The following is a 25,355-nucleotide window of genomic DNA, read 5'->3' as shown; positions in this document are numbered from 1 at the left end:
CCAGTGGTTATGCCTGAGCTGACTGCCTGCCCCTCTTCCGGAGTTCAATCCGTGCCTGTGTGTCCCTGGAGAAGGAGCACGCGGTATCTGCGGGTACATTGGGGGATCTCCAGGACCGGTGGGTGTCATGGGCTTGACTGCGTTCTGGATAGAGATGACCATGTTATAATTTGAAGCTATTGATTGTAAATAGTGTGAATTGTAGAAATTGCTATAATCACTGAATTGGTTTATTATTGTCACATGTACCTAGGTACAGTGAGAAACTTATCTTGCATACTGTCCATACAGATCAATTCATTACACAGTGCATCAAGGTAGTACAAGGTAAAACAATAACAGAATGCAGGATAAAGTGTTACAATTACAGAGAAAGTGCAGACAATAAGGTGCAAGGTCATAACAAGGTAGATTGTGAGGTCAAGAGTCTCATATCATACAAGAGGTCTGTTCAAGAGTCTGATAACAGTAGGATAGAAGCTGTCCTTGAGCCTAGTGTTACGTACTTTCAGGCTTTTGTATCTTCTGCCCGATGGGAGGATGGAGAAGAGAGAATGTCTGGGGTGGTTGGGGTCTTTGATTACGTTGGCTGCTTTACCGAGGCAGTGAGGTGTAGACAGAGTCCATGGAGGGGAGGCTCATTTCTGTGATGGACTGAGCTGTGTCCACAACTCTCTGCAGTTTCTTGCGGTCCTGGGCAGAGCAGTTGCCATACCAAGCCATGATGCATCCAGATAGGATGCTTTTTGTGGTGCATTGATAAGAGTTGGTGACTGTCAAAGGGGACATGCAGAATTTCTTTAGCTTCCTGAGATGGAGGCACAGGTGAGCTTTCTTGGCCGTGGCATCCACGTGGTTGATTCAGTTAAGCCAGAATTGCAGGAATGTAGCAATCTCAGAAGGTTAATCGGTTTAAGGAAGCAGCAGAGAGGTGAGATCCTGGAGCATTCTCTTAAACAACAGTGAAGATTTTAAAATCCAGCCGTTATTCAACAAGAGGTAAGTGCAAGGTGTTAGTTAAATTCAACAAGTCTGATTAATGCCACTTCTAATCAATTATCTGCTGGTTAAAATCAATCTCTCAAAATGTAAGCAATCACCGTAGTGGTTGCTGCACCCGTTTCACATACCCCTAAGCAAACCTCCAGACTAATCCCTCCGCAGAACGCTGCATTGTCAGTCTGCTGGTCCCAGGGGGCTCTGAGACGGCAGCCATTTCCTCTCACTGTGCCGGGACTGGGGATGATGTAGGTTATCTGCAGACTGGAGTGACTGCAAGAGTCATGTTTAATTGTTGCTAAGTAAACCCATCAGTTGGTTGCATTGAAATGGTGCTGATTAGCAGAGCAAATATTCCAGGGAGCTGATCTCCAAACAAACCACCCTGTGTAGTAAATGATTCAAGAAGCAGTTTTGCTTGGTGGAACTCCTCTTAAAGTCTCCACCAGGGAAAATTCTTGCTAGTCCACTGGATTTTTAACATTCTTACCTTATTACATTGGAGCTCTCTGATTTCAAAATACACAAGTCACTTCTGTTTATCTTTTAAAGACCAGCTCGCTAGCCTTGTCCTGTGACCTGTCCTTGAGTCATAAAGCAATACAGCACATTTACAGGCCCTTCGGTCCAACCAGTCCATGCTGACCACTGTGCACACCCAGCTAGTCCCAATTTCCTGCGTTTGGCCCATATCCCTCCAAGCCCCATCCCTCCATGTACCTATCCAAGTGCTTCTTAAATGATAATACACTCACCACCCTCTGCGTGGAAAAAGTTGCCCCTCAGGTCCCTTTTAAATCTTTCCCCTCTCACCCTATACCTATGCCCCCTAGTTTTGGACTCCCCTACCCTGGGGAAAAGACTGTTACCGTCCACCTTATCTCTGCCTCTCATAATTTTAAACACTTCTATGAGGTCGCCCCTCATTCTCCTACATTCCAAGGAATAAAGACCCAGCCTGGCCAGCCTCTCTTGCCCTGGCAACATCCTCATAAATCTTCCCTGCACTCTTTCCAGTGTAACCACGCCTTTCCTATAACAGGATGACCAAAACGGTGCAAGGTTCTCCAAGTGCAGCCTCACCAACGAGTTATACAATTGCCTCATAGACCTGCCCCCTATTGCAGACGATGAGGTTGAATCCACGTAGCTCTCTTTACCCTGCTTCCGTCAGTACTTGGTTCTGGTTTTGAGGCAGGAGTCACTGGGGTACTGTGGAACCCCACTGGGCTAACATTCTATGTTGATTTGGCCTGTCCCTCCTTGCCTATTAACCAGAACCACATTCATACACCCACCTTTGACCACTTTGTTTGCAGTATTAATTCACTGGTAACATTCCAAACATCTGTTGGCCTTGCTCGTTTAGCTAATGTTTCCCCGCTTGTATTTGCTTTACAGTAAGAATGTGTTATTTAAAAATGTATGGTGACCAACTTAGGCAAGTTAAATATTTATCATGTTTTGTTCACTGAATCTGCACCTTCCAGCAAGTAGACTCAGTGCTCTAAAACTTTGCTGCCACAATAAATTAAGCCGATGGTACTGGAGACGGAGAACACTGCACTTTGTAATTAAGTGTGTAATTATTGGGGCGGCGCAGTGACCGGAGCCACTGCCTCTCCTCACCGGTGAATCTAGGTTCGATTCTGACCTCCGGTGCTGTCGGTGTGGAGTTTGCACGTTCTCCTGGTGACCGTGTGGGTTTCCCCCGGATGCTTTCCACATTTCTAAGATGTGTGAGTTGGTGGACTAATTGGCCACTAGAAATTGCCCCTGGTGTGTGGGTCGATGGTAGAAGCTGGGGGGAGTTGAAGGGGAAGGTGGGGGGGATACAATGATATAGGGTGAGGGTAAATGGTGTGTGTTGAAGGGCTTGTTTCTGTGCTGTGAGAGCCATAGTCATACAGCATGGAAACAGGCCCTTCGGCCCAACCGGTCCATGCTGACCAAGATTCCCATCTAAATGTCGCATTTACCTGCATTTGGCCTACATCCCTCAACCTTTCCTATCCATGTATCTGTTTAATGTACCTGCCTCAACCACTTCCTCTGGCAGCACATTCCATATACAGACCACCCTCTGGGTGAAAAAGTTGCCCCTCAGGTTCCTATTAAATCTCCCCTCTCTCACCTTAAACCCATGCCCTCTAGTTCTTGATTCCCCAACCCTGGGAAGAAGACTGTGCCATTCACCCTGTCTATGCCCCTCACGATTTTACACACCTCTAAAAGATCACCCTTCAGTCTCCTACACTCCAATGCCAGCCCAACCTCTCTGTATAACTCAGTCCTGGCAACATCCTCTTTTATGTCACTGTTATAGCGAGAGTTCGGGGAGGTCTGGCCGGGTAGAAGATTGGGAGCGGAGACATTAAATTATATAAGATGCCGGGGTTTGTTAAAAGGGCATAAGTGGAGAAGATGTGAGGGTGTCTAGGAGGGGTCACAGTTTACTAAAAAGGGGTCACCCATTTAAGACCAATGAGGTTTTGTTCTCTGAGAGTGGTGAGTCTTTGGAACTCAAGGAACACTGGAGGCAGAGTCTTTGAATGTTCTTAAGACGGAGATGGGTAGGTACTCAAAGGTCGGTGGGAACGTGGAGATGGGCTCCCAATTGGATCAGCCACGACTGCGTTAATTGGTGGAGCAGGTTGACTGTTTCTCCGAGTTCCAATGTTCAGTTTCTGTTGTATTTTCCAATCACCCTTCAGGCCAGATACAGAACAATGATGTTCTGTTGACTCTCTCCTGTCCCACTGAGGTCATGTGTAATGTGTGTTGAATGGATGCCCCGGTAGGGACCGCTGTCGCAGGAGCACGAGAAGGCCATTCCGCCCCTCCAGTCTATTCTGCTATTCAACAGGATCGCAGTTGGTCTGATCTTGGCCTTGGCTCCACTTTCCTGCCTGTTCCCCACGTCTACTGGTCCTTGCCAGCTTACCAACACCCGACTTCCGTGCAGCCCGTACGTACGAGTGAGTGTTTGGGAGACCAGCCGGATGGATTTGCGCGGGGCTGCAGACATCTTCTGCCGGGAGGGAACTTGGTTCATGGTCACATTTCCAACTTGTGAACTGCTCTGGTTACAAGCAGTTGATGGGCCGTAACCTGGGACCGACCTGCATCTCGTCCTCGGATCCACTCAGTGACTCCTCCACTGCTCCCTGGCTTAGGGAACTCCTCAATTCTGGACTTTCTCCAAGAAGAAATTCCTCATCTCTGTTTAAATGGGTTGACAACTTGTCCTGAAACTATATCAATGTCAAGTTTATTGTCAGATGCACAAGTCCGTGTGTGCACAGGTGCAATGGAAAACTTACTTGCAGCAGCATCACAGGCACAGAGCGTCAGATAAGCAGCATTCACAAGAAAAACATAAATTATACACAATTTGTACAAGAGAACACAATTAGAACAAAAAAAGTCTATTTTAGTGCAAAGTGATCGAAGTGGTCACAGTGTTGCTAAACTGTAGTGATTAGGGTTGTGCCGGTTGGTTCAAGAACCGAATGGTTGAAGGGAAGTAGCTGTTCCTGAACCTGCTGGTGTGGGGACTTCAGGCTTCTGTACCTCCTGCTCGATGGTAGCTGCGAGAAGATGGCACGGCCCGGATGGTGGGGATCTTTGATGATGGATGTTGCCGCCTTGAGGCAGCGCCTCCTGTAGATACTCCCGATGGTGGGGAGGGATGTGCCCGTGATGTATTGGGCAGAGTCCACTCCTCTCTGCAGCTTCTTACATTCCTGCGCATTCGAATTGCCGTCCCAGACCGTGATGCAAACAGTCAGGACACACTCAATGTGGGGAAATATCCTCTCAATATCTCTGTTGTCAATCCCACTCAGCATCTTTTATGTTTCATTGAGGTCACCTATACTGCTTTAAGACTCCACAGTGTATAAGCTTAGTCTTTCTTCATTAAATAACCCCATAATACCCAGTGAACCTTCCCTGCACTGAACTCAGTGTAATTACATCCCTCTTTAAATAAGGGAATTAAGACTGCATTCAGTACTCCAGGTGTGGTCTCACCAAAACCCTTTTACGAGATTAGGAGTTGGGATGTTATGGTGAGGTTGTATAAGACATTGGTGAGGCCAAATTTGGAGTATTGTGTGCAGTTCTGGTCACCTAACTATAGGAAGGATATCAGTAAGATTGAAAGAGTGCAGAGGAGATTTACTGGAATGTTGCCGGGTCTTCAGGAGTTGAGTTACAGGGAAAGATTGAACAGGTTAGGACTTTATTCCTTGGAGCGCAGAAGAATGAGGGGAGATTTGATAGAGGTTTACAAAATTATGAGGGGTATAGACAGAGTTAATGCAAGCGGGCTCTTTCCACCTAGATTAGGTGAGATAAGTACGAGAAGACATGGCTTTAGGGTGAAAGGGGAAAGGTTTAGGGGGAACATTAGGGGGATCTTCTTCATTCAGAGAGTGGTGGGAGTGTGGAACGGGCTGCCGTCTGATATAGTGAATGCAGGCTCACTCTTAAGCTTTAAGAATAAATTGGATAGATACATGGACGGAAGAGGTCTGGAGGGTTATGGACTGGGTGCAGGTAAATGGGACTAGCGGAATAATGTTTTGGCACAGACTAGAAGGGCCAAATGGCCTGTTTTCTGTGCTGTAGTGTTCTATGGTTCTATTTCCCTATTTTTCCAAATCCAAACAGTTACTTGCTTACAGCTCAGTGACAACCCAAGCCAATCACACGTAACGTGACGTAGAGATGGTACTGCAGCAAAGCCATGCCTTCCACAAAACCAGCACGTCCCCATCCGCTTCACAGTGAAAGCCACGGTTTTGTGTTGAAGTCACTGTGGCAACGTAGGAAATGGAGTTGGCAAATTATGCACATGGAGTGCCCACAAACACCAGTGTAATAGTGGCCTAATGATTAATTTCAGGGTTCATACCTAAACGATTAAAAATTAGCCAAGAGTGTGCTTAGCTGGAATGTCCCCAAAGCAGACAAGTATTTACATCAAGGAGAGGGTAGATGGGACTCAGTCTAATGTCTCATTGGAAAGACCGCCCCCTCCCTCAGTAGTGCCCCCTCCCACAGTGTGACCCTCCCTCAGTACTGCCCCTCCCGCGGTGCGGCACTCCCTCAGCGTTCCATGCATGTGTCAGCCTGGAGTCCCAAGCCTCATTCTGTGCACCCACCAGACTTGAAGTCGGGAACATTCCCAGCTGAGCCACACCCAGCTCTAAAACCCAGCAAACCACACGTTTCCTAAAACACGTCCAAACCTGGCAGAGTGAGACTCCGCCTTGGAATCCTGGCTCAGACGACGATGAGCAGTTACTGAGAATGTTCGTGTTTAACAACAGTTATCAGTACTGCCAGTTATCAGCTGCATCGTCTCCTGCTGAGGTTAATGGACAATTAATATGCAAATGCACCAAATTCATGTAAATCATGGAGTGACTGAAATTGCTGTTTTCACAAAGGTAATGACAGAGAATTGGAAAATGACTGAGTCATGGAGAGGCAGCACGGAAACAGGCCCTTCAGCCCATCAAGTCCATACTGACCATCAATCACCCAGTTACACTGATCCTCCACTAGTCCCAGGAGACAGTGGGGATATTGCATTTCTTCAAGGAGTCTTTCAGCACTTCCTTAAATCTTTCCCTCTATGAGCTCTTCCCATGAACAAACTTGGAATAGAGTGCTTGTTTTGGGAGTCTGGAGTTGGATGTGTGGACAACATGCCCCATAGCTCCCTGAAAGTGATCACACAAGTAAATAGGGTGGTAAGGAAGGCGTATGGCATGCACGCCTTCATTTGTAGGGGAACTGAGCGTAAGAGTTAGGAAGTTATGTTGCAGCTGTATAAAACTCTGGTTAGGCCGCACTTGGAGCATTGTGTACAATTCTGGTCGCCCCCATTACAGGAAGGATGTGGAGGCTTTGGAGAGGGTGCAGAAGAGATTCACTAGGATGCTGCCTGGATTAGAGGGCATGTGCTATAAGGAAAGGTTGGACAAATTTGGGTTGTTTTCTCTGGAGCGTCAAAGGTTGAGGGGAGACCTGATAGTGGTTTATAAGATTATGAGAGGCAAGATAGGGTAGATGGTCAGTCTTTTTCCCAGGGTAGAAATGTCAAATACTAGAGAGCATAGCTTTAAGGTGAGAGAGGGAAGTTTAAAGATGTGCAGGGCAAGTTTTTTTTTATACAGAGGGTGGTGGGTGCCTGGAACGGGCTGCCAGGGGTGGTGGTGGTGGAGGCAGATATGATGGTGGTGTGTAAGAGGCTGTTAGACAGACACATGAATGTGCAGGGAGTGGAGGGATGTGGATCATGGGCAGGTAGAAGGCAGTAGTTTAATTTGGCATCACGTTTGGCGCAGACAATGTGGGCTGAAGGGCCTGTTCCTGTGCTGTAGTGTTCCATGTGTAAACAGTGAGCAGGTAGACGACAGACAAATCGTTCCTTTGGTGATGTTGGTTAAACGTGGTCCCAGGACAATAAGGGGATCTCTGCTGCTGTTCAGGATGGTGGCAACAGGACCTCAATGTCGTAATTTTAGCGTTTGTTTTGATGTTGAGATAACTATTAGGATCGGAATCAGGTTTATTATCACTGACATACATCGTGAAATGTGTTGTTTTGCGGCAGCAGTACAGTGTAAGACATAAAATTACTATAAGTTACAAAAATAAATGAATAGTGCAAAAGAGGAATAACGAGGGAGTGTTCATGGGTTCATGGACCGTTCAGAAATCTGATGGCGGAGGGGACGAAGCTGTTCCTGAAACTTCAGGCTCCTGTATCTCCTCCCTGATGGTAGTAACAAGAAGAAGGCATGTCCCGGGTGGTGAGGGTTCTCAGTGATGGATGCTGCCTTCTTGAGGCACCGCCTCTTGAAGATGTCCTCGATGGTGGGGAGGGCTGTGCCCGTGATGGAGCTGGCTGAGTCTACAACCCTCTGCAGCCTCTTGCGACCCTGTGCATTGGAGCTTCTATACCAGGCGGTGATGCAACCAGTCAGAATGCTCTCCGCCGTACATCTGTAGAAATTTGCAAGAATCTTTGGTGACGTACCGAATCTCCTCAAACTACTAACGAAGTAGAGCCACTGGCGTGCCGCCTTCATGATTGCATCAATGTGTTGGGCCCAAGGTAGATCCTCTGAGACATTGACACCCAGGAATTTGAAGCTGCTCACCCTTTCCACCGCTGACCCCTCAGTGAGGACTGGTGCGTGTTCTCCCGACTTCCCCTTCCTGAAGTCCACAATCAGCTCCTTGCTGATGTTGAGTGTGAGGTTGTTGTTGTGACACCACTCAACCAGCCGATCTACCTCACTCCTGTACGCCTCCTCATCGCCATCTGAGATTCTGCCAAGAATACTTGACAGGGAAACAGGCCACCATTGCTATCTTGGATCTTGCTGTGCACATATTGGTTGCCATGTTTTGTGCTTTACAACAGTGCAGAGACTCCAGAGAGAGCTTTACTGGGGGAAGAAGTGTGTCGTGAGATCTTTATTCCTTCGTGCTGAGTTCTTTCTCCTGACCCCCGGTGCTCCATGCTTCCCCTCTCTCCAGAGATTGGTGTCACCTGAGTCACGCTGTTCCTGGTTCTGAGAGGCCACCTGGGGCCCCCCCACCGGGGTTGCTGTGAGGGTAAGTCACAAGGTATCACTCGCAGTGGCTGCATCTCTAACTAACAGGAAGGAAGAGCTTCGAGGCATTGTTGCTGTGAAAGCACAGGGTACCAGTGCATGCCTCGCAAAGTTAATGGGCCACTCCTAACCCAGCGCCGCCGCCTCCTTCCTGCTGGGAAATCTATCGATCGCTGGAAAATATTCTCAACCCAGCAAGATCAAGGTGAAGCACAAAACAATGTGCTGGAGCAACTCTTGAACTCTTGATTTCCCCGATCTACCTGATTAAACATAGAACGTTACAGCACAGTACAGACCCTTCGGCCCACAATGTTGTGCTGACATTTTATCCTGCTCTAAGATCTATCTAACCCTTCCCTCCAACATAGCCTCCATTTCTCTATCATTCATGTGTCCTAAGAGTCTCTTAAATGTCCCTAATGAATCTGCCCCCACAACCTCTGCCGGCAGTGTCAAAAAACTTACCCCTGACATCCCCCTTATACCTTCTTCCAATCACCTTAGAATTACATCCCCTCATGTTAGCCATTGTCGCCCTGGGAAAAAATCTCTGCCTGTCCAATTGATCTATGCCTCTTATCATCTTGTACACACTTTATTTGTCCACCTGCACTGTACATTCCCTGTAATTACAACATGATATTCCGCATTCTGTTTTCTTTTTACTACCTCAATGTTCTTGCATATGGAATGATCTGTCTGGATGGCACGCAGACAAAAGCTTTTCACTGTATCTCGGTACATATGACAATGATATACCAATACTCAGCGGGTCAGGCAGGGAGGGAAATGGACAGAAGATGTTTCTGGCCGAGACCCTTCACCTGGACTGAAAGATAGAGGGGAGATAGCCAGTGTAAAGATGTGAGGGGAAGGGCTGGCAAATGATAGGTGGGTCTAGGTGAGGAGGGGTATACCTACCGGATACTGAAAGGCCTGGGTAGACTGGACATGGAGAGGATGTTTCCATCAGTGGGAGAGTCTAGGACCAGAGGGCACAGCCTCAGAGTAAAGGGACATCTCTTTAGAACTGGAATGAGGAGGAATATCTTCAGCCAGAGGGTGGTGAATCTGTGGAATTCGTTGCCTCATGAGGGCTGTGGAGGCCAAGTCATTGGGTGTTTTGAAGGCAGAGATTGATGGGTTCTTGATTGGTAAGGGGGTTAAGGAGAGAAAATGGGGTTGAAAATAAAATCAGCTATGATAGAATGGCAGAGCAGACTCGATGGGCCGAATGGAAGGGTCACAGAGCACCAGCGTTAAATGTTAGGACCCTTTCTCCTGCTTGATCTAGTGAACAGGTCGATGGTGATTTGGAACTGAGCCTGTGTGTGTGCACATCTGTCTGTGTCCTGCGGCTGGGTGGCTGAGGTTGGTTCTGGAGCAGAGGTGATGGTGGTTGAACAGTTTCCCATATTTCCTATGGATGGGCTCCACTCCTGCAGGATACTTGTTGAAGGCCAGCTGCAATATTGCGATGAGACTGGTTGGGAAGAGTGTCGGTGTGACAGTGACTGCAGTCTCCCCTGGAAGTCCAGGTGAAAGGTCTCAACCCGAAACATCGACTGTCTATTTCCCTCCATAGATGCTGCCTGACCTGCTAAGTTCCTCCAACACCTCTTGTGTTGCCCTGGGATTTTCTCTGTGGAAGATCCCACTGGTTGCAATCATGACTTGCATATTGTCATATAAAACGGAGACTGAGGACAACATTTGTACCTTCTCTCTCAGACACGTTGAGTATCAGACAAATGGATGAATGACTGGCATTGGTTCATCATTGTCACCTGTACTGAGATGCAGTGAGAAGCTTTTGTCTGTGTGCCATCCAGACAGATTGTTCCATACATAAGAACATTGAGGTAATAAAAAAAACAGAATTCAGAATAAAGTATTACAGTTACAGAGAAAGTACAGGCAGACAATAAGAAAAGATTTCTTTATTGGTCACATGTACATCAAAACACAGTGATATACATCTTTTACTAAGTGTTCTGGGGTCAGCCCACAAGTGTCACCACACTTCCGGTGCCAACACGGCATGCCCACAACTTCCTAACCTGTATGTCTTTGGAATGTAAATTGGAAAAAATGTGTTTTTGAATGGGAGGAAGCCCACGCAGTCATGGGGAGAACGTACAAACTCCTTACAGCGGTCGGAATTGAAACCAGGTCGTTGGCGCTGTAATAGTGTTACGCTGACCGCTACACTACCGTGCCTGCCCTGTTTACTGGATCTGATCTAAACAGAACATGAGACACACAGCAATGTGGTTGATTCACTATCTGCCTTGTGAAATAGTCTGGCAAACCACTCTGTTCAAGGATAATTAGTGATAGGCAATAAATGTTGGCCCAGCTTGCACTGCCCTCATGCAAAATGCGTTCAAAGACACTATACAGAGGTGTAAGGCCACAACAAGGAAGGATGGGTGATCAAGAGTTCATCATTTAGCGCAGGAGAATGAGGGGAGATCTTACAGAGGTATACAAAATTATGAGGGGTATAGACAGGGTGAATGCATGCAGGCTTTTTCCCCTCCGGTTGGGTGAGACTAGAACTAGAGGTCATAGGTTTAGGGTGAAAGGTGAAATATTTAAGGGGAATCTGAGGGGGAACTACTTCACTCAGAGGGTGGTGCAAGTGTGGAACGAGCTGCCAGAGGAAGTGGTGGATGTGGGTTCAATTGTAACATTTAAGGGAAGTTTGGATAGGTACATGGATGAGGGATATGGTCTGGGTGCAGGTAGATGGGACTAGGCAGAAAACCAGGCTGGCATGGACTAGATGGGCCAAAGGACCTGTGCTATAGTGCTGTATGACTCTATGTATGGGAGGTCCATTTCAAGAGTCTGATGACAGTGAGATAGAAGCTGTCCTTGAGCCTGGTGGTACACGTCCTCAAGCTTTTGTATCTTCTGCCCGGCGGGAGAGGGGAGAAGAGAGAATGTTCCCGGGGTGGGAGGGGTCCTTGATTATGTTGGCTGCTTACTGAGCTTTGCACCACTATCTCTTCCTCATGGGGTCATTTCCCACCATGTTTGATCTCCGTATATGAGCAGTGTCTGATGTAGCCAAAACTGGGAGCAAAAGATTCATGAATTGAGGGGCTGCTGTGGAAACGTGGAACGCTACGGGGCTTCGTTTTTAGTACAACGTGTTCCCCAACACAAGTGAGCACGTTAACAGCTATATGAAAATAGCACACATAGGGGTTCACCATCAACAAGTGTAATGAAACAGCTGGCAGTTGCATCCAACACAGTCCATGGTCTGTTGATGGTGTGTGGAAACTTGAACATAGAAAAGTACAGCACAGGAACAGGCCCTTCGGCCCACGATGTTGTGCCAAGCCAATTGCATGAGTAATCAAATGCCCAACTAAACGAATCCCTTCTGCCTGCACGATGTCCATATCCGTCCATTTCCCCCACATCCATGTGCCTATCTAAGAGCCTCTGGAATGCCCTGGCAGCACATTCCAGGCACCCACCACTCTCTGTGTAAAAACTTGCCCCGCACATCTCCTTTGAACTAACCCCCTCTCACCTTAAATGCATGTCCTCTGGTATTAGAGATTTCAACCCTGGGGAAAAGATACTGGCTGTCTAGTCTATCTATGCCTCATAAACCTCTATCAGGTCTCCCCTCAGCCTCCGCCGCTTCACAGAAAACAACCCAAGTTTGTCCAACCTCTCCTCACAGCTCATGCCCTCTAACCCAGGCAGCATCCTGGTGAACCTCTTCTGCACCCTCTCCAAAGCCTCCACATCCTTCCTATAATGGGGCGACCAGAACTGAATGCAATACTCCAGATGCAGCCTAACTGAAGTTTTATAAAGTTCAGCTTAACTTCCTGACTCTTGAACTCAGTGCCTCGACTAATGAAGGCAAGCATGCCCTATGCCTTCTTTACCACCCTATCGACTTGTGTAGCCACTTTCAGGGAGCTATGAACTTGGACCCCAAGATCCCTCTGTTCATCAACACTGTTAAGGGTCTCGCCATTAACAGCGCACTGTCTCTTTACATTTGCTCTCTCAAGGTGCAACACTTCACATTTGGCCGGGTTGATCTCCATCTGCCATTTCTTTGCCCATATCTGCAACTGATCTATATCCCGCTGTATCCTTTGCCAGTCTCCTACACGATCCACGACACCACCAATCTTCGTATCATCTGCAAACTTACTAACCCACCCAGATACATTTTCATCCAGGTCATTTATATACATCACAAACAGCAGAGGTCCCAGTATAGATCTCTGAGGAACACCACTAGTCACAGACCTCCAGCTAGAATAAGTCCCATCAACCACTACCCTCTGTCTCCTACGGGCAAGCTAAGTCTGAATCCCAACGGCCAAGTCACCGTGGATCCCGTGCATCTCAATCTTCTGGGTGAGCCTCCCATGAGGGACCTTGTCAAGCGCCTTACTAAAATCCATGTAGACAACATCCACAGCTCTACCTTCACCAATCACCCTCGTCACCTCGTCAAAAAACTCAATCAAGTTAGCAAGGCACAACTTGCCCTGCACAAAGCCATGCTGACTGTCACTAATTAGGCTACGGTTTTCCAAATGCTCATAAATTCTATCCCTAAGAATCCTCTCCAGTAACTTCCCCACCACTGACGTGAGACTCACCAGTCTATAGTTACCAAGATGATCCCAGTTTCCCTTCTTGAATAATGGAACAACATTAGCTACTCGCCAGTCCTCCGGGACCTCGCCTGTGGCTAGAGAGGGCACGAAGATCTTGGTCAAGGCCCCAGCAATCTCATCGCTTGCCTCTCTCAATAACCTGGGGTATATCCCATCAGGCCCTGGGAACTTATTCACCTTAATGCTCTTTAAGAGACCCAGCGCTACCTCCTCCTTTACCTCGAAATCCCCTGGCTTATTAGCACGCTCCACACTGATCTCCCTGTCCTCCACGTCCTTCTCCTGGGTAAGGATTGATAGTTAGGTCAGATTCAGATCAGTTTTTTGTCATATACACTGGGGTGCAATGAAATTCCTTGCTTGTGTGAAGCTCACAGTGTACAGGGTAATAATAAATACAGCGCCAAGCACAGAACAACAGAATGGAGCAGAGACTGTAATGCAGTCTGTAGTGCAAAAAAAAATGGTAAAGTGACAATAACAGAAGAGCGAGAGTTCAGAGTCTGAAAACGTGGCAGCACCACTGGGAAGAGGATGTGACAGAGGTGACTGGTTCAGGAGTCTGACAGCAGTGGGGAAGAAGCTGTTCCTGAGTCTGGACGTCCGGGCTTTCAAGCTCCTGTATCTTCTCCCAGAAGAGAGAGAAGGGAATGGCCGGGTGGGGGGGCGGGTATCTCTGACGATACTATCAGCCTTCCTGAAGCAACGATGGACTGGATGGAAGGCAGTGTTTACCGCTCTCTTTTCTTGTGACCCTTTTTTACTTCTCCAAAGGTGGTTTGTTCAGTGATTACGAGGTCACATTAGTACAGTTTTACAGTACCTCATGATGTGCACTATTTATAGTTACATATTATAACACGGTCGTCACTATCCAGAGCACACTCGAGCCCCTGTGGGGCATGCTGGTCCTGAAAATCCCCCATTGTTCCCGTGGATACTGCATGTTCCTTCTCCAGGGACACACGGGCACGGATGTAACCCCTGCTTGGGCAGAACCTTTGACTGCCTGCTGCCTGGACCCGTGAATGGCCACCTGGGCCAGGCCCAGGAGCAAACCGACCAGGAGATTCCCCCCCAACCCCCTCCACACCGGGTGACCGAAGATTTACTGCACCTGGTATTCCCAGGCGGTCTCCCATCCAAGTACTAACCAGGCCTGAGCCTGCTTAGCTTCTGAGATCAGACGAGATGGGGCGTTTTCAGGCTAGTATGGCCGTAGGCTGTTTACCACTCTCTGCAGGTTCTGATGGTCCAGAGTCAGAAGTGTCAGAGACTACTGAATGTTGGTGTAAGGCTCAGATAATACCTCTTCTGGGCTGCCTCCCTGTCACCTGGATGTGTAGTGTTTGAGGTGGGTGTCACCCAGGGTTCGGTAGGTTTACTCTTCTCTGAATTGAGAGGGAAAAGTCCTTGTCCATCCCGAGCAGCTGTGTAACGAGATTCTCAGATCTATGGGCTGTTCCCAGAGGCACACACCAAGACAGACATCAAGTACTGCTGGAAGATGCACTCTGGTCCGCCCAAAACTTGCTGGTCTTCCAGTGTAAGGAGAGGTCTATAAATGATTGCTGCTGGTTGTCACATCCCAGGCTGCTGGAGTGTGTGCTGAGGGACGCACTGAAGCTTGGTGCAGCCAATGCTAAGGCTCTGTGGGGAAGGTCCACAGTCTAGGGTCCTGCCTCAACTGGACATTGAGGGGCTGGGTCCTGTGTAACAGCCTCTCAAATGCTTTGCTTAAGGAGGAAACAAGTGTTGTTGGTAGCATTGTAAGATTGATTGTACAATGAATGTAAATTGGTAATTGGTTTATTATTGTCACATGTACCGAGGTACAGTGAAAAATTGTTCTGCCTGCCATCCCTACAGATCATTTCATCACATCAGTGCATTGAGGTAGTACAAGGGAAAACAATAACAGAATGTGGAGTATAGTGTTACAGTTACAGAGAAAGTGCAGTGCAGGCAGACAATAAGGTGCAAGGTCACAGCGAGGTAGATTGTGAGGTCAAGAGTCCATCTTATCGTACTGGGGAATCATTCAATAGTCTTATAACAGCGGGGTAGAAAGCTTACAGGACGTTGGCTTTCATAAGTCGTGGGATCGAGTTTGAGCCGCGAGGTAATGATGCCAGCTTACAAAACTACTCTGGTTAGACCACACTTAGAGCACTGTGACCAGTTCTGGTCGCCTCATTATAGGAAGGATGTGGAAGCATTGGAAAGGGTGCAGAGGAGATATACCAGGATGCTGCTGGTTTAGAGAGTATGGATTATGAGGAGAGACTAAGGGAGCTAGGGTTTTACTCATTGGAGAGAAGGAGGATGAGGGGAGACATGATAGAGGTGTACAAAATATTAAGAGGAATAGATAGAGTGGACAGTCAGCGCCTCTTTACCAGGGCACCAATGCTCTCAATACAAGAGGACATGGCTTTAAGGTAATGGTGGGTAAGTTCAAGGGAGATATCAGAGGAAGGTTTTTTCACCCAGAGGAGTGGTTGGTGCATGGACTGCGCTGCCTGGGGTGGTGGTGGAGGCTGATATGTTGGTCAAGTTCAAGAGATTGTTAGATAAGCATATGGAGGAATTTAAAATAGGGGGATATGTGGGAGGAAGGGTTAGATAGTCTTAGGAGTGGTTTCAAGGTCGGCACAAACATGGTGGGCTGAAGGGCCTGTATTGTGCTGTATTGTACGATGGTTCTATGGGGATAGAAGCTGTCCTTGAGCCTAGTGGTACGTGCTTTAAGGATTTTGTATCTTCTGCCTGATGGGAGAGGGGAGAAGAGAGAATGTCTAGGTCCGTGGGACCTTGATGTAAAGATGTGTAGTAACTGTAATTACTGCATATATTATCAAGAGAGTTTTTTTTTAAAGTTGGTGATATAGTGGACAGTTATTTAAATTTAAAACGAGATCTTGATCAGCTGGATCAGCTGGGCCAGTGGGCTTGAGGATTGGCAGATGGAGGTTTAGTACAGATAAACACGAGCTGTTGCATTTGGTAAGTCAAACCAGGGCAGGACGTGCACAGTAAATGGAGGGCCCTGGGCAGTGTTGTAGGACAGGGGGACCCAGGGGTAACAGGTACATAGTTCCCTGAAAGTGGTGACACAGGTAGACAGAGTGGTGAAGAACGTTTGGCATCTCCATCTCCCCACCCCCCCCACCCCCGTCTCTCTCCCCAGCCCACAGTGCAGGCCTCACTCACTCCCGCTTTCCCCTCTGGCCACAGGTGACAGTGTGGATAGCCCCCCCACTGCGAGCCCGGACGGACCCCTCGCTGTGCCGGGGACCCCGCCCCTGAAACGGAAAAGCAAGCTGGCGTCCATCACCAACATCTTCAAACCGTGGAAATGGAGGAAGAAGAAGCCAAGCGAGAAGTTCCAGGAGACCTCTGCACGTAAGTCACTCGACACCCTACCTCACCGAGGCAACTTCCACCCCTCCCATCCCTCCCCGCCCCTCCCGCGGTCTGTCTCTGGATCACCTCCTCTCTGCATCTGGGGGGACAGTGGGCATGGATCCAAGGCCCAACAACTGGCCCAGATCCATCATCAGACGCCACCCTTTTTCCTATGGTCGCTCACTCTCCTGGTGGTCCCACAGTGCCAGTGAGATGTGGAGACTGGGTGACTGCCCTCATGCACTGGGATCAACCATGTGACCTGAGGTCTCCACCAATGAGCTGCGGAGTCACACAGTACAGGCCCTTCGGCCCAACTGGTCCATGCCGACCAAGGTGCCCTATCCAAGCTAGGCCCATGTTTGGCCCATAACCTTCTAAACCTTTCCTATCCATGGACCTGTCCAACTGTCTTTTAAACGTTGTTATTGTCCCTGCCTCAACCACTTCCTCTGGCAGCTCGTTCCATGTAGACACCACCCTTTGTGTGTGTAAAAAATAATTGCCCCTCCAGTTCCTATTAACTCTTTCCCCTCTCACCTTAAACCTGTGCCCTCTAGTTCTTGATTCCCCAACCCTGGGAAAAAGACTGAGTGCATTCACCCTATCTGCGCCCCTCATGATTTTATACACCTCTATAAGGTCACCCCCCCAGTCTCCTATGCTCCAAGGAATAAAGTCCTAGCCTGTCTAGCCTCTCCCTATAAGTCAGGCCCTCAAGACCTGGCAGCATCCTTGTAAATCTTTTCTGCATTCTTTCTGTTTAATGACACCTTTCCTACAGCAGGGCGACCGATACTGAACACAGCTCTCCAGGTGCGGCCAATGAGAGTGAATAAATGTGAACTGGTGAGGTGGTGTAACCCGGAGTGGGTGAATGCAGTGGCAAATCGGGATTGGAAAGTGAAATAAAGAGAGGGGAGGAAAGGACGGATTGAGAGAGGGGAAAGGAAGGAAAATGATGTTTTTAAAGATCTGCAACAATAATTAAAACTGGAAGGGATAAGACACTTGTACCAGAGTCAAGGCTGGGTTTTCTCAGCTGGCTTCAGTAACTGGGACTTCAGAGGGATGTCCTTGGGAGAGTGCCAACAGAGTTCCCTGTCCGACGTGGGGGGGCCACTGAGGTGGTTCCCATCCGACATAGGGAGAGAGCTGAGGGAGGTCCCCGATGTAGGGAGGGAGCTGAGGGGGGGGGGGGGTCCCCGATGTAGGGAGGGAGCTGAGGGAGGTCCGAGTCCGATGTAGGGGGGACGCTGAGGGGGGTCCGAGGTGCGATGGAGGGAAGGCGCTGAGGGGGGTTGGCACTGAGTAGGGACCGGGGAGAGCCCTGGTCAACGTCAGGACAGCCCTCAGGAGTGTCCAGACCAACGAGGGACAGTGCCGAGGGAGGGACAGTGCGGCCGATCCTGGCAGATGGAGGGACCGTCTAGAGGGAGACTCCAGTGGAGGGAGGGACAGTTTTGAGGGAGACTCCAGTGGAGGGAGGGACAGTGTTGAGGGAGCTGGTGGAGGGAGGGACGGTGTTGAGGGAGCTCCCGGTGGAGGGAGGCTCAGTGTTGAGGGAGCTCCTGGTGGAGGGAGGGACAGTGTTGAGGGAGACCCCCAGGGAAACCATGATTGACCAGCACCAGTCGAGCTGGCAGGTTCAGAGGGACACAAGTTTACCAGTAGTTAACGTTCCGAGCCAGGCGGAGGGACTGCTAGCAGTGGCGACCAATCACCTCACCAACAGCGTCCTCAGACATGGAGCACAGTCTCAGCTCGGGACTGGTACACTTAGTGCCAGGCGGTGTGACACACACAGTGAGATGTTCTCCTCCTGAAGATCACCGCAGGGTGACGTAACTTGGAGAACAACCAGAATTCTGCCTTTAGGCAGGCAGCAACAGTCGCCTGTAGTTGGGCGTCGCCATTGGCGACCAGACTCATCCTCACGCCTGATGTGGCGACAAATTGAGGCCTTTCACCTTGGTGTGACCCTCGGCTCAGTCCCCAGTGAGCGTTACATTGGGGGAGGAGCCCGTCTCGTGCTCGAGAAGCAAACCCAGAGCACAGTGTCCCTGAATGACCCCCCCAGAGTGTATCAGCCGTGAGATGCATCTCTCTGCAGTGAGAACTCAGTGATAGGTTTCCCCAGTTTATGGTGACCAGATTGGGACCATCATGGAAAATTGTTGGCATGGATACATCTCCTTTTGTAAATTGTGCTGTCTGTGCTTTAGACGAATGGCTGATCATTTGACCCTTTTATCATTAACAACAATTTCTCGAATAAAATCACCCTCTCGCACTGGGGAAGAATGTCCTTCCAACCATGACGTGCACGTGTCTCCAGGGTAACCCATTCCTTCACGTGCAGGGCCGTGTGCTGTGCCTTTTTGGTGTCAGGCGATGAATGCCACTAAATTCAGTTTATTGTCACAGGCAGACGTACCCAGGGTGTAAATGCTGTGAAGGTTAGCTTTTCTCAGCAGCAGCTCAGTACGTCACAGACACGATAAACACAAATTACTTAAACTTAAATTAACATAGGTTATACATAGTCATCAACTTCCTTCAGAGTCCGTTTCCTGAGCCCTCCCAGCCTTGACCTTGCTCGGTTGTGACACCGTCTCCTCCATTTGGACCCACCTGCAATCTCCAGCTTCCCATGAAAACCTTTATCCCCTCAGCGCACCACGCTTCTGATCATTGAAACTGCTCTGTAGTTCCCGGGTTACGTAAGGGTTCCATTCCTGAGAACGGTCTGTAAACCGCTGCCTCCATCCGTCAGGAGCATCCATTCTCTGCAGCTCCCCACATTGTATCACTCTAGGTACAATTGCTATAAATCTTTCACTTCACTGAATAATCACCCAAATTAAACAAATGGAGTGTATACTGTATCCAGTCATGAATGAATGCCATGTAACAGATTATTAGTATTACTAGCTTGAAAAATGGTTTAAACATTTCTAGGAGAATTTGCCTAAAGTTGGATTTCTCTGCAAATCAGGTCACATGTAACCCAGGGAGCCCTTGTCTTCTCTCAACAGCAAGAATGATAGGATAGTCTTTCCAATCTTCTCCAGCTAATTTGATGACTATGTACTGTATTTATAATTACAACACACTGTAATTTGAATCCAATGCTTTGATCTCTCTCAAGTCTAAATGAAAACCATCGACTCTTCTTTGATTCTTATGTTCGTTATCATTATCAGCTGTTTACATTTCTCTTTGTGGGGTGTGGCTGACGAGACCAGCATTTATTGCCCTTGAGAAGGTGGTGGGGAGCTGCCTTCTTGAGCCACTGCAGTCCTTCTGGTGAAGGAGCTCCCGCCGTGTTGTTGGGGAAGGATTTCCAGGGTTTAGACCCAGTGACGATGAAGGAACGGCGATTAAGTTGTAACCATCGTCAACTTTCCATGTTCTAACCATTACTGACTCCAACAATCAGGAGAGACTGTGGAACACCCTCCTCAAATTCAGCTGCCCGCAGAAATACAGTTCCTTTCTCTGCTTGTTCCACAGTGAGTTCAAGAGTCAGGAAGTTATGTTGCAGCTTTATAAAACTGTGGTTAGGCATCTGGAGTATTGCATTCAATATGCATTGCATATTAGGAAGGTGTGGAGGCTTTGGAGAGGGTGCAGAAGAGGTTCACCAGGATGCTGCCTGGATTAGAGGGCATGAGCTGTGAGGAGAGGTTGGACGAATGTGTGTTGTTTACTCTGGAGTGTTGGATGCTGAGGGGAGACCTGATAGAGGTTTATAAAATTATGAGAGGCAGAGATAGGGTAGACAGTCAGTATCTTCTTCCTAATGTCTAATACCAGAGGGCATGCATTTAAGGTGAGAGGGGGAAAGTTCAAGGGAGATGTGCAGGACAAGTGTTTGACACAGAGAGCGGTGGGTGCCTGGAATGTGCTGCCATGGGTGGGGGTGGAGGCAGATACGATAGAGGTGTTTAAGAGGCTCTTAGATGGGCACATGAATGTGCAGGGAATGGAAGGATGTGGACACTGTGTAGCCAGAAGGGACTGGTTTAGTTAGGCGCTTAATTACTAGTTTAGTTAGTTCAGCACAACGTTGTGGGCTGAAGGGCCTGTTCCTGTGCTGTACTGTTCTAGGTTCTAATGGCACACAAGCCGTGATGTTAATCAGAGGGTCTATAACAGAACAATTCTCGGTGAAGACAGCACCAAACAAGGCCATGTTGTTACCCCAACATTTTTCTCAATTTTCCTCACTGCAGTGTTGTACTTCACCTCCACCAAACTTCCCACAGAGTGGAGCTAATCCTCAGACGTCTTTAACTGTTTAACCCACGGCAGCTACACTCCAGAACCAAAGTCACCTGACCCCAGTAGTTGATCTGAAGCGCACTGTTGGCCCTTATGTTTGTGTATGTTCAGAGATCATTAACACACGTTATCGACCATTCAGTGAAGCATCTCAAGGACCTCTCCCTGCATGGCTCTGCTGTCCGACACTGAAGGTTCACAGTGAGAGCCTGATAATGGAGACCACCGCCGGATGCTGAAAGGCCTGTATAGAATGGACGTGCAGAGGATGTTTCCATCAGTGGGAGAGTCCAGGATCCGAGAGCACAGCCTCAGAATAAAGGGACGTCCCTTTAAAACTGAGATGAGGAGGAATTTCTTAAGCCAGAGGGTGGCGAATCTGTGGAATTCGTTGCTATGGACGGCTGTGGAGGCCAAGTCATTTGGTGTATTTAAGGCAGAGATTGACGGGTCCTTGATTGGTAAGCGGGGGGGGGGGGAGTGGTTAAGGGTTATGGAGAGAAGGTGGGAGAATGGGCTTGAAAAGAATCAGCGTCGGCACAACATTGTGGGCCGAAGGGCCTGTACTGTGCTGTAGTGTTCTATGTTCTATCTCCAACTCTTCCCATTCTCAGCTCCTCTCTCCTCCCATTGCAGGGGATACATTTGTGTCCAGTGTCCACACAAGCCCTCACTCTCCCATGGATTTCCTGATCTCCCACCTCCTCCATTTCCTGTGCGGTCAGTTCTGATGACGCCGTCGAATCTTCTGACATTTCCTTTCTCCTCGGTTGTGTCCGGTCACCACCACCGTTGGTGAGGTTCTCAACCACATCTGCTTCATTAAGTAATCAGACCAATAGAGTGGGGAGCTGCAGAGAATGGACACTCCTGACGGATGGAGGCAGCGGTTTACGGACCGTTCTCAGGAACAGAACCCTTACGTAACCCGGGGCCGACAGAGCAGTTTCAATGATCAGAAGCGTGGTGCGCTGAGGGGATAAAGGTTGTAATGGGAAGCTGGAGAGTGCAGGTGGGTCCAAATGGAGGAGACGGTGTCACAACCGAGCAAGGTCAAGGCTGGGAGGGCTCAGGAAATGGACTCTGAAGGAAGTTGATGACTATGTATAACCTATGTTAATTTAAGTTTAAGTAATTTGTGTTTATCGTGTCTGTGACGTACTGAGCTGCTGCTGAGAAAAGCTAATCTTCACAGCATTTACACCCTGGGTACGTCTGCCTGTGACAATAAACTGAACTTGGTGGTATCCATCGCCTGACACCAAAAAGGCACAGCACACGGCCCTGCACGTGAAGGAATGGGTTACCCTGGAGACACGTGCACGTCATGGTTGGAAGGACATTCTTCCCCAGTGCGAGAGGGTAATTTTATTCGAGAAATTGTTGTTAATGATAAAAGGGTCAAATGATCAGCCATTCGTCTAAAGCACAGACAGCACAATTTATAAATGGAGATGTATCCATGCCAACAATTTTCCATGATGGTCCCAATCTGGTCACCGTAAACTGGAGAAACCTATCGCTGAGTTCTCACTGCAGAGAGATGCATCTCACGGCTGATACACTCTGGGGGGGTCATTCAGGGACACTGTGCTCTGGTTTTGCTTCTCGAGCACGAGACGGGCTCCTCCCCCAATGTAACGCTCACTGGGGACTGAGCCGAGGGTCACACCAAGGTGAAAGGCCTCAATTTGTCGCCATATCAGGCGTGAGGATGAGGCCGGTCGCCGTTGGCGACGCCCAACTACAGGCAACTTGCTGCCTGCCTAAAGGCAGAATTCTGGTTGTTCTCCGAGTTGCATCACCCTGCAGTGATCTTCAGGAGGAGAGCATCTCACTGTGTGTGTCACACCGCCCAGCACTAAATGTGCCAGTCCCAGACTAGTGGCACCATGGTTGGAGTGTGCAGTTCTGTTCGCCCCAGTACAGGAAGGGTGTGGAGAGTGGTGCAGGAGAGGTTCACAAGGATACTGTCTGGATTAGAGGGCATGAGCTATAAGGAGAGGTGTGACAAAATTGGATTGCTTTCTCTGGAGTGTCAGAGGCTGAGGGGAGATCTGTTAGAGGTTTATAAGATTATGAGAGGCATAGATAGAATCTTTTTCCCAGGTTAGAAATGTTAAATATTAGAGAACATTTGAGAGGGGGAAAGTTTAAAGGAGATGTGCAGAGCAAGTTTTTTTTACACAGAGAGCAGTGGGTGCCTGGAACGGGCTGCCAGGGGTGGTGGTGGAGGCAGATACGATAGTGGTGTTTAAGTCAGGCAGTTGGATCATTTGGACGAAGACCGATTTAGTTTCATTTGGCATAGCGTACAGCACAGACATGGTGGGCTGAAGGGTCCGTTCCTGTGCTGTTCTGTTCCATGTTCTAACCGATATCAGACACCTGAAGCAGAGGGTCTCTTTGAGTTCAGAGGTGGGGAGAGATTGCTGAGATAAGTTTCAAGGACGTTCTCCTTAAAGAAATGCCACGTCCCCACTGAGAAGGGGCAGAGTGGGATGATGTTGGGACTCTCGAGTCTATGGATGGAGCTGTACCCCTCACAAACCCACCCATCCTGTCCACCACCTCTTGCACTGTCTGTGGAAGCGTCTGTCACCACAGAACCCGTGGAAGTGAGCCACCCTCAATATGAGGGCATTCCTAAGAAGATGATAAAGGGTTAGTCAAAGGTGTCAGAGGGTGAGAGTGAAGGATTGTTATTCACATTGGAGGCCTGGGACCAGTGGTGTGCCACAGGGATCGGTGCTGGGTCCACTGTTGCTTGTCATCTGTATTAACGATTTGGATGACAATGTTGTTAACATAGAACATAGAAAACCTACAGCACAATTCAGGCCCTTCGGCCCACAAAGCTGTGCTGAACATATCCCTACCCTAGAAGTTACTAGGCTTATCCATAGCCCTCTATTTTACTCAGCTCCATATACCAATCTAACAGTCTCTTGAAAGACCCTATCGTATCAGCCTCCATCACTGTTTCCGGCAGCCCATTCCACACACTCACCACTCTCTGAGTAAAAAACTTACCCCTGACATCTCCTCTATACCTGCTCCCCAGCACCTTAAACCTATGTCCTCCTGGGGTCACCAATTCAGCCCCGGGGAAGAGCCTCTGACTATCTACCCTATCAATACCTCTCATCATCTTATACACCTCTATCAGGTCACCCCCTCATCCTCCAAGGAGAAAAGGCCGAGTTCCCTCAACCTGCTTTCATAAGGCATGCTCCACATTCCAGGCAGCATCCTTGTAAATCTCCTCTGCACCCTCTCTATGGCTTCCACATGTTTCCTGTAGTGAGGCGACCAGAACTGAGCACAATACTCCAAGTAGGGTCTGACCAGGGACCTATATAGCTGCAACAATACCTCACGACTCCTAAATTCGTTTCCCCGATTGATGAAGGACAATACACCATATGCCTTCTTAACCACAGAGTCAACCTGCACCACCACTTTGAGTGTCCTATGGACTCGGACCCCAAGATCCCTCTGATCTTCCACACTGCCAAGAGTCCTACCATTAAGACTATATTCCGCCAACATATTTGACCTACCAAAATGAACCACTTCACACTTATCTGGGTTGAACTGCAACTGCCACTTTTCAGCCCAACTCTGCATCCTATCTATGTCCCGCTGTAACCTCTGACAGCCCTCCAAACTATCCACAACACCCCCAACCTTCGTGTCATCCGCAAACTTACTAACCCACCCCTCCACTTCCTCATCCAGGTCGTTTATAAAAATCACAAAGTTTAAGGGTCCTGAGGTACACCACTGGTCACCGACCTCCACTCAGAATACGACCCTTCAACAACCACTCTTTGCTTTCTGTGGGCCAGCCAGTTCTGGATCCACACTGCAACGTGGTTAGTGAGTTTGTAGATGACACCAGAATTGGTGGGTGTAGTGAAGATTACAGCAGGATCGAGATCAACGGGAAGTGGGCCAAGGAACGGCAAGTTGGAACTTAACTTGGACGAGCGCGAGGTGTTGCATTTTGGGAAGTTAAACCAGGGCAGAACTTGCACAGTAAATGGTCGGGCCCTGGGGAGTGTGTAGAACAGAGAGACTGAGGTGTGCGGGTACATAATTCCCTGAAAGTAGTGACACAGGTAGAGGGGGCGGTGAAGAAGGCGTATGTCCCAGTTAAGATAAGATCTCTTTATTAGTCACGTGTACATCAAAACACACAGTGAGATGCATCTTTTGCGTACGGTGTTCTGGGGGCAGCCCGCAAGTGTCGCCACACTTCTGGCGCCAACATAGCACGCCCACAACTTCCTAACCTATCCGTCTTTGGAATGTGGGAGGAAACCGGAGCACCCCGAGGAAACCCATG

The 25,355-nt window shown here is 48.7% G+C and overlaps 1 protein-coding gene and 1 pseudogene across 4 annotated transcripts in view; one reads left to right on the top strand and one right to left on the bottom strand.

Annotated features, from left to right (window-relative positions):
* The window catches only part of phactr2 (phosphatase and actin regulator 2), a 128,922-nt gene that overhangs the window by 54,674 nt on the left and 48,893 nt on the right, over nucleotides 1-25,355 (top strand). For all 4 annotated transcript variants that reach the window (XM_052012684.1, XM_052012686.1, XM_052012682.1 and 1 more), the window contains exon 2: nucleotides 16,547-16,714. In XM_052012684.1, the coding sequence (XP_051868644.1) occupies nucleotides 16,547-16,714 (168 nt within the window). The remainder of the gene's footprint in view (nucleotides 1-16,546; nucleotides 16,715-25,355) is intronic.
* On the bottom strand, nucleotides 14,415-14,533 carry LOC127568969 (uncharacterized; annotated as a pseudogene).

The sequence above is a fragment of the Pristis pectinata genome, chromosome 3 (genome assembly GCF_009764475.1).
Source record: "Pristis pectinata isolate sPriPec2 chromosome 3, sPriPec2.1.pri, whole genome shotgun sequence".
Taxonomy (NCBI): Eukaryota; Metazoa; Chordata; class Chondrichthyes; order Rhinopristiformes; family Pristidae; genus Pristis; species Pristis pectinata.
This window is presented reverse-complemented; position numbering and strand designations above follow the sequence as displayed.